The sequence below is a fragment of the Aptenodytes patagonicus genome, chromosome 5 (genome assembly GCF_965638725.1).
Source record: "Aptenodytes patagonicus chromosome 5, bAptPat1.pri.cur, whole genome shotgun sequence".
Lineage (NCBI taxonomy): Eukaryota > Metazoa > Chordata > Aves > Sphenisciformes > Spheniscidae > Aptenodytes > Aptenodytes patagonicus.
In genome coordinates this window covers 18,596,073-18,609,969 of record NC_134953.1, presented here as the reverse complement: position 1 = coordinate 18,609,969, position 13,897 = coordinate 18,596,073, and the positions used below count along the sequence as shown (strand labels likewise).

Here is a 13,897-nt window from a genome sequence, read left to right as displayed (position 1 = left end):
CCTCTAGTTTGAGAAATACTGATCTTATCTGAACACCTGCAAGTCAAAAGCCAATTAGTTTCATCTGCCAACCAAAACAGTGTGGGTAGACTAAGGTGTTTCAATTCCCAAGAGACTCTCAGTGGCCAGAGCCAAGGACGGGGAAGCCCACAGCGCGGACAGTGCTCTCAGCGCCTGCGTGGGGAAGGAGTCGAGCCGGTATGTGCCCAAAAGATCAGAGCAGGCGATGCACCAGCTGCAGAAAGCAGCTGCTCCCGTGAAGTCCCCTGCCAATATGGGGGTGTTTCTGGGGGCACCGCAAGCACCTTTCCCTGGGCAGCTCTCGGCTTCCAGCTGGGAGGGAAGGCAAGGCAAGCAAGGAGCTGGCTGATGGAAGGGATGAAACTCCTTCAGGAGATGCTAGGATGTCATAGGAGAGCACACTGGCAAAAAAGAGTGACAGATGGGGAAAAACCGGAGGCAGGGGTGAATGAGATTTCAGATCATCATTTAGTAGTCCTTGCCCTGCCTCTCTCCCCAGAGGAGCTGCTCACTCTGCGGGCTTCTGTTGTTATTGCAGTAACCTCCTGAGCTCATCTTTCCCTTCCTAAACCAGGGTGCTGGCGATGAGGAGCTGCTTCCTCAAAGCTGCCTCAGTGGTGTGGGAAATCAGCGTGTTGCCACTGTTCTCGATTCAGGGCTTTTACCAGCACCAAATCCATAGCGATCGGAAATAAAATGGCTAGGCAGGACTGGCTTGCAGGTGTGCAGTTTGAGACAGCAGATGCATCTCACAAATGTGACATGGCTGAAGCAGCGCAAAAAGGGGTGGTTATTGTAACTTTAGCTCCTGCTTCTCTCCTGTGATCCACGATTAGCTTGTAAGAAGCGTCGACAAGCCCTGGAAGAAGCCATGTTACATCTTCAGTGAGAAGCTGCCCTGCCTGAATTTGAAATCTTTGTGCGTGTGGCGGAGGAACAAGGAAAGAAATGGGCAGCCCTTGAAAGGCTTTCTCCTCCCCACAGCTTAAACAGAGCCATCACATGCACTACAGCCTTCCCCAGCTATTCATTTTGAAACAAAACAGGCTTTAAACACTTATTTTCAGAGAAGCCTTCCAGGAGGTCTGCATACTTCTGTGAGTCCTTTTTGCAACATAATTCCAACTCATTCAGCTTTGTATTTAGTGCAAATTGGATGTCAAAGTTACTCCTGATTACTCTGTGCATACCTGGAAGTTGCAGAATAGGTCTGGTGTTCTTACTGTGTGTGCTTGCAAAGCAGTGCACTGCAATATGGTGCAGCACTATGTGCAGGTTTGGTACCGGTTTATCCCGCAATGCTTTGCATGTAAAAGCCCAAGCATAAGCGTGTTAAAGTATATGATTGAATTTAGACGTGCTACGTCAGACTGATGCAGTGTGCGAGGCTCTCGCTGGGAGCGCCTTCAGATGTAGGGCAAAATTCTCTTCTCAGATTCCCAGAGTAGCTCCTGACTCAGTCTCCCGACTCTCCTGTGCTGACATGTGCAGGCATTTTGTGGTGTGAAAGAAAGTGAGTGCCCTGAAAGGAATAATCTGTCACCAACTGAGGAATGGACAATAATGGCAAAGCCCCAAAAAGAACACGAGACCCTTTCTTGAACCAGTCGCTCTGCATCTGAGAGAAACTCGAAGGGTTTGTGTCACTTGGGCAATGTGCTTGTAGCCTCTTCCTCCTAATTATCACTGAGCTAATGATCTAAGACTGCTTTGTGGATATGAGGACAGAATTTTGCCTGCAGGATGCACGATTACCAACTGTGTCTCCTCTATAAATCAGTTATAAGTGTATTTGGAATAGCTGCCAGGCCGGCTTCTGAGCTTACCAGAGGACAGAGCTCCAGCAGATACAGTCCCACATGGCACAGAGCTGTTGCAGTTTTAAAATCAGTCTGATTTTTTTCTTTAACAGGGGAGCCCAGTGTAACTCCGTCAAGACTGGAGTGACACTCTGAATCTGCATCTGCCTCATGTGAGTTAAAATCCTGGCAGCAGCATTTTGCATAAGCTGGAGCCTCTGTAGAGATTTTTTTTTTCTTTTTTTTCTTTTTTTTCCTTTTCAGGAAGGCTATAAAATTGTTACTGTATGTGTCTTGGCAGCAAAGGTAAAAACAACCACACAAATGCATGAGAATTGCATACCTTACTGCACAACCCCTGCTCATTCCAGATCGGCTTCCCTCCTAGCACTTACTGTGTAAGGGATGCCCGCACTCATCACAGACCTGAAGGCTTGCAACGTTCACTCCCGGGGTACTGCTTTTTACCTTTCAATAGTATAATGTTAAGCCAAGTGATGGTATTAAGGGGAGGCTGAAATGCTGTCAACTGGCTTCTGTTATTTTTAAACCTTTGGTTGTTTTCTTTCCACCCTGGTTGCATAATCTACGAGTGCTGGGTGCCGATTGCCCCGCGCCGCTGAAGCATTTGCCAGTGTTGGAACACGGACTATTAAAATAACGTGGTCGTCTGGAGCCAGGGACTTGGCATGGTGGGAGAGACATGGCCGTCAAGTAGTAAGAAAGAAAAAAAGAAATCAGAATAAGTTGTAGCATGTGCTTTGTTTTACTGTCGTCCTGCGTGCGTTGAGCAAGGATGCTCTGAAAATGGGTTCGTGGCTCTGCCTCTTCACCTGTCACAGAGTTGGGGATGCTTGAAGACTGGGCCCTTCTCAGCTGGGTGAAAGAGCTGAGCATGGGAGACACTGCATGGCAAATAGCTGAATTCATGGCATCGCCATGGCACACAAATTATCTCCAGTTGTGGTCTCAGCAACCAGGTCTGAGAGAGCGGGATGTTCCAGGAAAGTTTAAAACTATTTTTTCATCATGCAGCTGCAGAAAAAGATACTGATCTGTCCTCTCTACTCTTTCCCCCCCTGGATGCCTGAAGTAAACAAGATACGAGAGAGAGAGCAACCAGCCCTGACTACGATATTGAAATACATTTTTTCATCTGGTAATACGTATAACTGGGGCATCTTCCCCAAATGTGCTACCATAGTTGGAGCAGTGTTAGCCTGTTCATACTTGATCTGAAGGAGGTGGATCGTTTCTTTGCCCGGAAGCTCATGTTACTGAAACAGGCATTCGCACAGCTTACGAGAAATGTCAGTGGGTTGTGGTCGTACTGATTGATGCAGCATGTGCTGTGGTGTAGGGTGCTGTCAGGGTGGGCTTGGTGAGCTCTGTCTGTTCCCAGCTGTGTGTCTAATTAAAGGAAAGTTTATCTTGAACAGTAAGTATGATGGTAACTGGAGAACGTTTATTGTCCCTTTCCCGTTTCCAGGAGTCCAATTTCCCATGTCTCTGTTTAGTTCATGTATCAAGGAGAAGGCTCTAATTTTTCGGATATTGTGGAGTGGTAGAAAAACAGGGAAGGGACCTGAGGCATGAATGAGCTAGTACTTTAGTTTTATTCAGAGATGTCAAGGAAGCAAAATCTGGAGCTTGAGAGGTAAGGGGAATAACTGCCCCCCCAAAAGAAACATTCGGATTAATCCTGTTGCAGTACTGCCTCAACAGAGACTTGGGACGATGAAGGCTGAGGTTTATACCTGTTCTTCAGCCTTTTTCCTACTGGTGCTTCAGCTTGTTTCCTTAGACTCAGAGAGTTAAAAGCAGGTCTGTAGTGATAAATCTGAGACAGAGAGGCAAATACAAAAAGGAATAAATTGAGTGAGGGCATTTTGTGAGCAGCTGGCTGTATGTCCCACCACAGCCGTTCTCTGGTGGAGTGTTAACAAGATGCATAGGTTGTTTAACAGAAAGCCCTACAGTTTCCCTGGAAAGGTTCTGCTGGAGCTGTTTATGAACCACTTCCGCTTGTCCAGAGGAGATGCCAACGTGCTCCTTGAGATTCTTTGTGTCTAGGCAGCGTCACCATGGTTGGCAAGTTCAGAAAGAGCAGGGTTTCCTTGGAGAAATGTTTTGTTTGGGAGTGATGTTTTATGGATAAGTTGGTAACATGGTCAAGTTCCCAGGAAGCTAATGAGGAGTAGTGCAGCAGCTTCATGGACAGAGTGGGGGACTGGAGGCCGCTTTGCATAACGGGGAGCTTTGCAGCGCTTTCACCATCTGAGAGTATGTGCAGGTGTATTTATTACCATTTTCCCTGGGAAGTGCCTTTACTGTCCTGCATCAGAGAAATTCCTTTTTCCAGATGATGCTCTGGTGTCACTCGCACAATGTTGTTCATCACCTAACTGCCTTTTGCTCCCTCCAACTCTAGCTCACTCCCCAGAATTGCCTTGTCAGTCACTGCTTTCTTCATCAGCTGTAGTTTTTGATTGCTTATTTCTATCTATAGCTCAATCAACCCTTCCTTTCCTAAAGGACAGAAAAGACTACGTGCATTGAATGTTGCTGATGTTTGCCATGGGTATAATAATGCTTGAAGATTTTGATAACTGTTTTATTGATTTTAGTTATCTGTTTAAGAACATTACAGGTTTGCTTATTACATTTTTAATGGTGTTAGTTTAATGGGGAAAATTAACTCTTAGGATTCTGGTGCTTTTTAGATTATTAAGAGATATGGGAGCCCTCTGTCATGGTTGCTATGATCTGAGTCTTTTGACAGTCTCGTTTCTTCTATAGTCCTTGCCTTTTTAGTATTTTTGTAGTATTTTATGTATTTGTTTTCTCCTCTCGGATTGAGTTTCTGTATTCCACAGTATACATACGGTGGTGATTACCCGGGCAGTACAGGCAATGTGTATTAACATATATTGTGAGGCCCACAGATGTGCTAGATTTCTCTCAGGAAAAGTAATCTGTCTTCTAACAAGCTTACTGTGTAACTTGCACATTTTTGTATTTTACTCAGCTAAATTTGAAATCTTCAAGTGTTTGAGACAGTTGGGCCCATAGAACCCATGGTAACCCTCATTGCAGTCAAGGGTTGTATTTGACCTTGTTACATCTTAGGACCAATTTAAGACAGCGACATGCAGTAAATGTAAACACACCGTCAGAGAAACACGGTGATTTCCATCTGTCATAGAAACACAGTGATTTCCTTTTAAATGTTAATCTAATGATCTGATTAAGCAGTAACATTTCCAGTACATGGGAAAGTCATTTGCAGGAAGAAGACAGACCTGATGGTAGGAATGACTTGGTTGAACAAGTCCATTTCTTCTGCATTGAGCTAAGGTGTGTGTCACAGATGAGCAGCTCCTCTGAAATGTGAGAACAATAAGCTTGCTTAAAGAGTAGCATTTTGATGCATGAGGGTAATAGCTAACAGATTTTTACAGTACCATATGGTATTATTAACAAACAAATCGTATGTTAACTTGACAGCTCTACCTTCAAGCTAACTTAGTCTGCAGCAAACATAAATTCCCCTGAGATGAAATCTGGAGACAATACTAATCTTTGGGATTGTATCCAGAGCAGTAACAGTAGCACAGCAGTGATGAATTTCAGGCTTTCTAACCATGAATACATGTGTTCCCAAAATTTATTGGTTTCTTCATCAGCTTTGCGAAAACTCAGCAAACCAAAACCCGATCCGAGCAGGTGGAACAGGGAGAGTTCATGCATCTGCCTAACAGGGCTGCAGGGGGAGGAGCTGCAGTTTGAAATACATTTTTCCTGATGCAGAGAGCTGTGATAGACTGATGGATATTTCATCTGGTGCATTCTGCTGCTGAAACCTGAACTGCAGCTCTGCTCGGCTGCAGTCCTGGAGCATGAGCTAATTCCACCATGGCTCCGGGCTGGGGGACCCGAGGCAGCGAAGGGCAGGAGCGAAGAAGAGAATATGTGGTGTGGAGGAGGGAGGAGGGTGAATGGGTACATTACTTTTAACTGCCTTCTTGTTTAACCCCCTAGCTGTTTTCAAATTTTCTAACTGAAATCTCATCTTGGTACAGTGTATAAATCCCCTGAATACGAATCTCTTGGATTTGACCTGACCGTAGAAAGATTAGTTTCCATTGGATACCCTCATGAGCTGCTCAATTTTGTGTATGATCCTGCATTCCCTACCAGGTAAATGACTAACAGATACCGACCCAGCCTGCTCGAGGCCTTGAATATTTGTTCTGTAAAGTTCATAGGCAACATGTAAGGCCAGGTTTTCAGAGTTGTGCCTCTGAAGCCTGTGGTTGACCACAGATCATGGGGAAGGGAGAAGACTGCTCCAGTATGCGGAGGGCCTTTGCACACAGGAATCCATGCATGCAAAGAGGGAATGTGCAAGAAAAGAGGCCTGCTGAAAACTTGGTCCAAAAATAACTTTTCAAAGCAATGACAGCAGAGACACAATTGGGTTGGGAGTTAAATCAAAATCAAGGGGATAAGGAGCCATTACTGTCCATGAGGCTGCTAGAATGTCTCGGAACAATTTTCTTTAATGATTTTAATTAATAATGTCCTGCTGCATGAGACATCCTGAAAATTAAGCTGACTGTAAACAACAATAAAAGTGGGATCAATCCAATTCACTTGTCTAGATGAATCAAACACCGAAAGCAAAGTTAATGGTGCAAAGTTACTAAATTCATACATTTTGTCTTTTGGTAGCAGAGATAAAAAGGACATTGCTTGCTTTAAACAAGGCTTTTGATCTAACTTTGCACCTTTAAGTTATTTCCACCTGTGCCTTTGCTGGATTTTGCTTTTTTGACTCCTTTGGAGCTTCTTTACAAAAGACTGGACCAGAGGGTCTGTCTGTTGGCTTGTTGTTCCAGTTTTCAGTCTGGCAGCCTCCTTCCTTCCCTCCTCTCAGCATGTTTTACACCGAGACTGTTGCTGGGTGTGCCCATGCCCGTAAGGAGGCAGTAGCCCTTCACAAACCTGTGATGAAGACTCCATTAAATCCACTGCCTTCATCCCAGGGAGGGGACAGAAGGGACGTCTCTGTTCTCCAGATGCAAGCTACTAGATAAGTGAGACAGAGTTTTGCTGGAGTTGGAACCAGGACTGTCCAAAGCATTTTGTGCGATAGTTAACATGCCCCATCTGGCTCTGTCTGTGACAGAGCGATGAAAAAGAGGGGAGGAATTCCTCTATCACACCTCGCTCTTCCTTGCAGCCCAGCAGGGCTGTCAGGGAACCACAAAAGCAGGTGTCAGATTTGTGACCCTGTGGAACAGGCCCACGTCTTCCCTGGTATGTGCATAGCTAAGCCTCTGCCGGGTTAAACGGTTCCGTTTTCAAGTCTATGGAGAGCAGATCAGCTGTACCTTTCACCTGGCAATGCAGGGCTCTTATTGCTCACCTGCAGCCAGGTAAAAGGGACAGTAGGGACCCCATCTGCATAATAACAACAGTTCTGTTCTGATGCCCCATGCCAAGTGAGCAAGCTGTTCTAGAGCTGATTTGGAAAGAAGTGCTATTGAAATGGTCACCACTTAATACACTCGTTTCTTAATATCTTCAATCGCTTTCTTAACAGAGGCCTGGTGTTTGATACCCACTATGGAAACCTGTTGAAAGTTGATGCCTATGGGAACCTCCTAGTGTGTGCACATGGCTTTAATTTCCTCAGAGGGTGAGTGCTGACTCTTGGCTGTTCTTTTTGACTTAATACGCTCTTTTGTGTCACTGATCCTCAGGGCACCCATTGTATAAGGAGTCGCAGGGACTCCACTAACAGCAGATGCTGTATTGCTGTTCCTACAGCTCCAGGATTGACTGGGGATACATTGAGGGTCCCAGACACAGCAACAGCCCAGGGTGTTTATAGAGGAAAGGTCCGTGCCGGCACAGGCACATCTGTAGTGTGCTGGGAATAGAAGAAAGTGTGCTGTGGGAAGGGGTTGATGGGATAATCCAGGGGCTGTTCACCTGTCCTGGCATGGTTTAACATCAGCAGCTTGTCAGTTAAGACAAAGCCATTGTGTGAGGGCTGCTGGGAGCAGAGAGGACCTGTGCCCCGTGAGACTGTTAACTCCACAGCCATTGCTAAGGAAGTTCGAGGGCCTGAGCTGGCTTGTGGAAGGAACAAGCTTGCTCTACCCCTTTGTGTTTCTGACCTTTGAGGGTGTCAGGAGTGAGGCACTGTGTGCCATTTCCTGCAGCCTTTCCTGGCTGCTTGTGTTTCTCTTGCCCCAGAGAAGGTGCTTTAGGAAGCAGAGGGGACTGCAGTGCTGCGTGCCTGATATGTCCCAGCAAATCCCCCCTCATACCCCTGCTGTGAGGGTGGATGGATGGAAGGCAAGCGCAGGCCAGCTCAGGGCCCCCGAGGTGACAAGCCTTGTCATTGCAGGCCTGTAAGTCCTTGCATCAGGAAGCCAAAATTTAGAAAAAGCCCTTATATATGCACTCAAGTTCCTCTTTGAGTCAGAGGTGATCTTCAGAAGCTCCAGAAATGAAGGAAACCAGAATAATTAAATGACTTTAGTCATCGCCACCCTGCTGATTAATTGCAGAGGGCCCCAGGCAAGCCTCCCGCAGCACAGCCATGCACTCCCCTGCTGAAAGCTGCTCGGGGGAGTGTAAAGCAATACTTGGAAAGTGGGGGAAAGTGTAAGATAAGCAAACAATGAAAGTGCAGATGATTTAAGGCATTCTCATAGCCAACAGCATGGGGTTTAAGGTCGAGCTGTGGACTCTCGACCACTCTGTTTCCCTGTGTGGGCTCTGTTCAGTTTGCTGACTCAGCCCGGCTCTGCCAGAGCCAGCACGATGAAGGGAATGCCGATGGATGCAGTTTTGCTCTTGCACTGCTAGCGCATGTGGGAAAGCTGGGTGTTGATTAAAGCACAACAGACTCTAGGTAATGGACCCCACTACAACTATATTTTGCAGGTCAGCACATTTTATCCTCATTATTTTTTATGGTTTCATTCTTCTCCATCTTATCTATTCTCAGGCCTGAAACACGGGATCAATATCCAAATAAATTTATTCAGAGGGATGACACAGATAGGTTTTACATTCTGAACACGTTATTCAATCTACCAGGTGAGTCTCATGTGAGCCAACACAGGCCTGTTTCTGTGCCTTTGAAGCCAGTAAAGCTTTGCTAATGTCATACTGTACTTACCTGTTTGTTTGGGTTTTTTTACATGAACTTTCTTCTTTTGGGCACAGGGCCTAAAGTTAGCTGGCTGTGTTATGTTATCCTTGTTTTAAAATCTTGCTTTGTTTCTTTGCAGAGACCTACCTATTGGCTTGCCTAGTGGATTTCTTCACTAACTGTGACCGGTACACTAGGTATGTATTCCCTCTGGTTCAAGGTGCTGATGGTAGAGTAAGATTGTTATTCTAAAGAGCAATACAGCACAGATGGAGCTGTTCTTAATATCAGTGGAGGCCCCTCAAGTGGCTTTGGTGGGGAAAAGTTCAGGCCTCTTACTCTTCTGATGTTAAGAGAATTTAGTGGTGACGAGATGATCTGTGTATACAGCAGAGACTGGTTATGAGGGTTTCCTTCACAGGGTATATCAGTATCACCGTACTGACTGACACTGGTATTTGGGCCAGCTTCTAAGACCACACACTTATTACAGGGTGATTACAGGCACCAGACAGCTCATTTTGCACCAGTGTCCATTGGAGCCATGTTTGAACTGGTAACTGAAAGGCTAAATTTCCTCAGCCGGTTACCACAAGTCCCTCATGTCATAATCGAGGACTTTGTTCACTTAAAGGTGAAACGCTCAGGCACAGTGTGGTGTAAAAGGCTGTTTGTGCAGCATGAGTGTTTACCTAGCTTTCAAATAGGTATAAGCATAAAAACAAGCTGTGGTTTGAACTGGCAAATGTGAATGCTGCTGTGTTGCTGACTCATGTGATGGGTCATCTTTGCATATCATGTGAGTGGAAGGCAAAGGTTTAATGGGATTTTACCTGGGAGCAGAGGAACTGTTTATGCCGACAATCCATCAGGTGAAGCATCCTTTCTCAGGACAGGTGTGATGATTGCTGCCATAATAAATACAGCTCTGGTTAATCCTCCTTGATTTCTTCTGATTCAAACTCTCATGGGTGTCTCAAAGATACCTCCACAGTATCTTGTAGAGGAAATTTCTCATGTTAACTCTTAACTGTTCAACACAGAAATAGTTCCTCCTCTCAGCAGCATTACATTTAGTTGATTTCCATGGCACCCCCTTCTTCAGTGTTGGAAAGAGGGAGAAAGAGCAGCACTCTGCTTACTTTCTCAGTACCATTCATCTTCTGTAAAATGCTGCAAACTGCAAAGTCCCAGTCTTTTTTCCTTCTTGTAATACTGTGGGGGAGAAATAAGAGTTGCAGTCACAGAAAGCTGGAGTACTGCTATGGAGGCACAGGCCTGTAGTTAGGAACTCACATCCTAAAATTTTAAACAAACGTTCTTGGGTAACACACAGATCCTGTTAAACTCTGGTTGTAGCCTTCTTTCAAGTCTGAGCCGTGGTAAAGTAGTAAATAAGAAACCATTATAGTAAGATGAAAACAAACTCCAAACAACATTTTGAACTGTCTCTCTCATTGACGTGTTTCTTACCTGCTGCGATTGGCCACTACAGTCTCTCTTCTTTCTCCTCACAGCTGTGAAACAGGGTTTAAAGATGGAGACCTCTTCATGTCCTTCAGGAGCATGTTCCAGGATGTCAGAGATGCTGTTGACTGGGTTCATTACAAGGTGATTGCAAGAATTCCTTGGGACGTCTGTAGTTGTAACTGAGTTAGAGGGACTGGTTTGTAACCCATGAGTTAAGATGTGTTATTCCACTTTTGGGCAAGACCCCTGCTTTGCCGCCTAGTGAGCAAATAATAAATTGCAGTTGTATGTGAGTAAGTCAAGACCTCGACTGCCCTCCTAGTACTGGAACATATCTGTCTTGGCTTCCTATTCCTTTTTATTGTGCCCAGATTCCATTTCTGTACTGTAATTCATGGGTTTTAGAATGTGGTGCCATGAGGGTATTTGCACTTACAGTCCACAACTAGTACATTGTCCTAATTATTAAAATGGCATTTTACTGTAAATGGTTTACATTGGTACTATCTTATGTTGTCTGAAAAGTACCTGCATTAAACAGAGAAATACATCAGCTCTTCTCTATTTAGAGAGGAGAGGCAGTTCATCTTTTTCACACACTTGTGTACAAATTTAGAATACAATTTTGTGAGCATCAACATCTGGTTAAAGACCTGATTTTCTTGTTCTTCCTCATTCAAGAGGTCTGTTGGGGTGGGATGGAGAACCATCACAGGAGAACTCTGCTCACAGAGTTCTGTGGTGGTGCTTGTAGTGGTCCTTTTAGCCATGCAGAAGTCAGGAATCTATTTTTCTTTCCTTATGCAGTGTTGTGTGATACATGTTGGAGTTGGCCTTTGAGTAAAGCATTATGGTCAGTGTTGGAGACAGGTCGTTGACTGTCTTGTTTGGTATGGCAAATCTATTTTTTGTTTGTTTCTATTGTATTCCCTTCTGAAAGGGTTAAAATGCTGTTGAAGTGGATTATTTACCATGGTGAGGGAATCGATGGATCACAGAGTTTGTGATGGTCCCTGCTACTCAAAGCCTCTCATCTCTAGAGTCACTGGTTCAGATTCGCCCTGGTTTGTACTTTCACAGCATTTTAAAGTGTGAAAGTTGGCATTACTTTGATGTCTCTTACATCATAAGTTTCCATTACCTCACTGGGTTCTGTTGTTTCTATTTCAGGGATCGCTCAAGGAAAAGACCCTTGAGAATCTGGAAAAGTATGTGGTGAAAGATGTAAGTGTGAAGTTACTTTACTTGTGCTACGTGACAATCTGTACTGAGTAAGCAGGCAAGAAATAAACATGCTGATTTGCTTTACTAAATCACAAAACAGATAACGCTGTGATTTCTATTGTAATAACCGAAGACAAAGTGGAAAGTTCGGACGCAGCCTTTATTCTGAGCCAGTGATCCACGTGATTTCGTATTCACGTGCATGTTTTTTACGTAAAATATAAAAGCTAGAGGAAATGTTATCACGGGACACAGGTGAATGCGCTGGCAAGGCTCGTGTTGTTTCTTTTGGTGTTGAAAGCAACTGTGTTCCCTGCCCACGTTTTCTCTGCCCAAGCAGACCTCTTTTTAAAAAGTAACAGATGAGCATCTTTTTAGACAGAAGTATTCCTTAGCCATCCAACAAAAATGTTACACGTGTTTAACCATGAGGGACTGAGGGAAAGATCCCGAAAGACTCACCAATGACCCATCTCTTGATAGCCCCAAAATGTGTTCAGCACATCTAATTGAGCAAGCTCCAGTGGTTCCCATACTTTTGCCCTCTGCAGTGTGCAAGGCCCCTCTGGACCACTTACAGTGTAATTATTCTTTAGTTTAGGTGAGCTCTGTGGTAGAGTATCACTTTAAAGCAGTTAACCTTGTTTGTAGTTACATGCCTGCAAAATTCTTAGGAAACCGTTCTGTGAGGTAATCAGCTACTCTGGCAATGGACTGAGATTTATGATTCAATAAAAATAGCCCCAGGAATAAATTCTCCCTAATTTGAGGTTGGAATTATAATGCGCTCCAACTTGTGGCTCGTGTGAGCTCAGATTTCACCTGCCTCTGGGCCCATTTCGGGAATGGACTTGGAGCTGGAGGAGCTGCTCTAGCGTGCCTGGCATGGAGCAGGTCAGTGGGAGCAGCACAGGGTGCCTGCCAAAGGCACCGCAGCCCTGCTGAGCCCTTCCCCCTCGCCTTCCTCCCCTGGCCTGTGCTCTGGAGAGGTGTTACGTGGACGGACCAGCAGCTTTCCTGGCTCTGGCCAGTGCAAAACACGTGAGTTTGCTTGCTCGATGGTTTGGTTTGCTTTGTTTTGTCTGGTGGGATCATAGTTGAGAGTGTTTTGCCCATGATGAATGTCTGTAACTTTTGTGTGTGACTTGTCCCTTGGCTTTCAGGGGAAGCTGCCACTGCTGCTCAGCCGCATGAATGAAGTTGGGAAGGTGTTTCTCGTCACAAACAGCGACTATAAATACACAGACGTAAGTGCTGCTTGAATTGTTGTGTTGGTATATAATGGAATAAGCAAAAGCCGGCCATTCATTTGTATGGATTTTGGTAGGACATCTTCTGGTGGAGAATCGGGTGTTTTCTAAGCTAGGGGTAGGATGGTTTAGTGGTGAATGCAGATCAGGTCTTGAGTCATCTTTTGTAGTTCTGGTTCTGCTACTGACCTAGTATGGGCCTGGCTTAAGTCCCTCTGTGCCTCACTCAGTTCCTCGGTAATTAAAAGGCTGAAAGAGAAAGCGATACTCATTTTAGATTTCACCATCCTTTAAAATGCAGAACTTCCCTTTCAAGTGAGATAGTCTGAGAACAGACAGGTCACCAAAGCCATGGTCCTGGAGAGGTTTAAGAGCCAGAAAGGGCTGTGTGCTGTGCTGTAGGAATAAACGAGGTTACTTCAACTCCAGGTAAATGTCAGGGTGTTGCAACACTGCTAATCCAAAGATTTATATGCCATTTTAAAGCATTGCAAGATATACCTGAAGCAGTGTGCAGATTTCTGAGACAAATGTGTTCTTTGATTATAAAAATTGCTGATTTAATTCCTGTCACTTTAAATTCCATCCATTCATTTTGTCTCCAAATCTTATGCTGACTTTTGTGTAAATCCTGAAAATAAAGTTCTGTAACCTGAAAAGATAAAAGCAGAAAAGTATGCTTTTATAAACGACACAAATGTATGTTTAAAAATGCATCTTTGAATACTTTCTTTCTGTCTTTCAGAAAATCATGACTTACTTGTTTGACTTTCCACATGGACCAAAGGTATGTGATTGCTAGACTGCAGTTCCAATAGAAACTGATGTGCCTAATTATCTGTGTAGCTGGAAAGCATTTTAATCCTGCTTCATTGGCTGCATGGGATTAGTTGCTTTAATCTGGTTAAAATACACTTGCTGTTTTGTATCCTATTTGAATGGGATCAAAGCAAATACAA

At 44.5% G+C, this 13,897-nt stretch overlaps 1 protein-coding gene across 3 annotated transcripts in view; it reads left to right on the top strand.

Annotated features, from left to right (window-relative positions):
* NT5C2 (5'-nucleotidase, cytosolic II) overlaps nucleotides 1–13,897 on the top strand; it is a 63,086-nt gene that overhangs the window by 42,870 nt on the left and 6,319 nt on the right. For all 3 annotated transcript variants that reach the window (XM_076338934.1, XM_076338936.1, XM_076338935.1), the window contains 8 exons: nucleotides 5,903–6,020; nucleotides 7,429–7,524; nucleotides 8,848–8,939; nucleotides 9,134–9,191; nucleotides 10,512–10,605; nucleotides 11,635–11,688; nucleotides 12,852–12,935; nucleotides 13,684–13,725. In XM_076338934.1, the coding sequence (XP_076195049.1) occupies nucleotides 5,903–6,020; nucleotides 7,429–7,524; nucleotides 8,848–8,939; nucleotides 9,134–9,191; nucleotides 10,512–10,605; nucleotides 11,635–11,688; nucleotides 12,852–12,935; nucleotides 13,684–13,725 (638 nt within the window). The remainder of the gene's footprint in view (nucleotides 1–5,902; nucleotides 6,021–7,428; nucleotides 7,525–8,847; nucleotides 8,940–9,133; nucleotides 9,192–10,511; nucleotides 10,606–11,634; nucleotides 11,689–12,851; nucleotides 12,936–13,683; nucleotides 13,726–13,897) is intronic.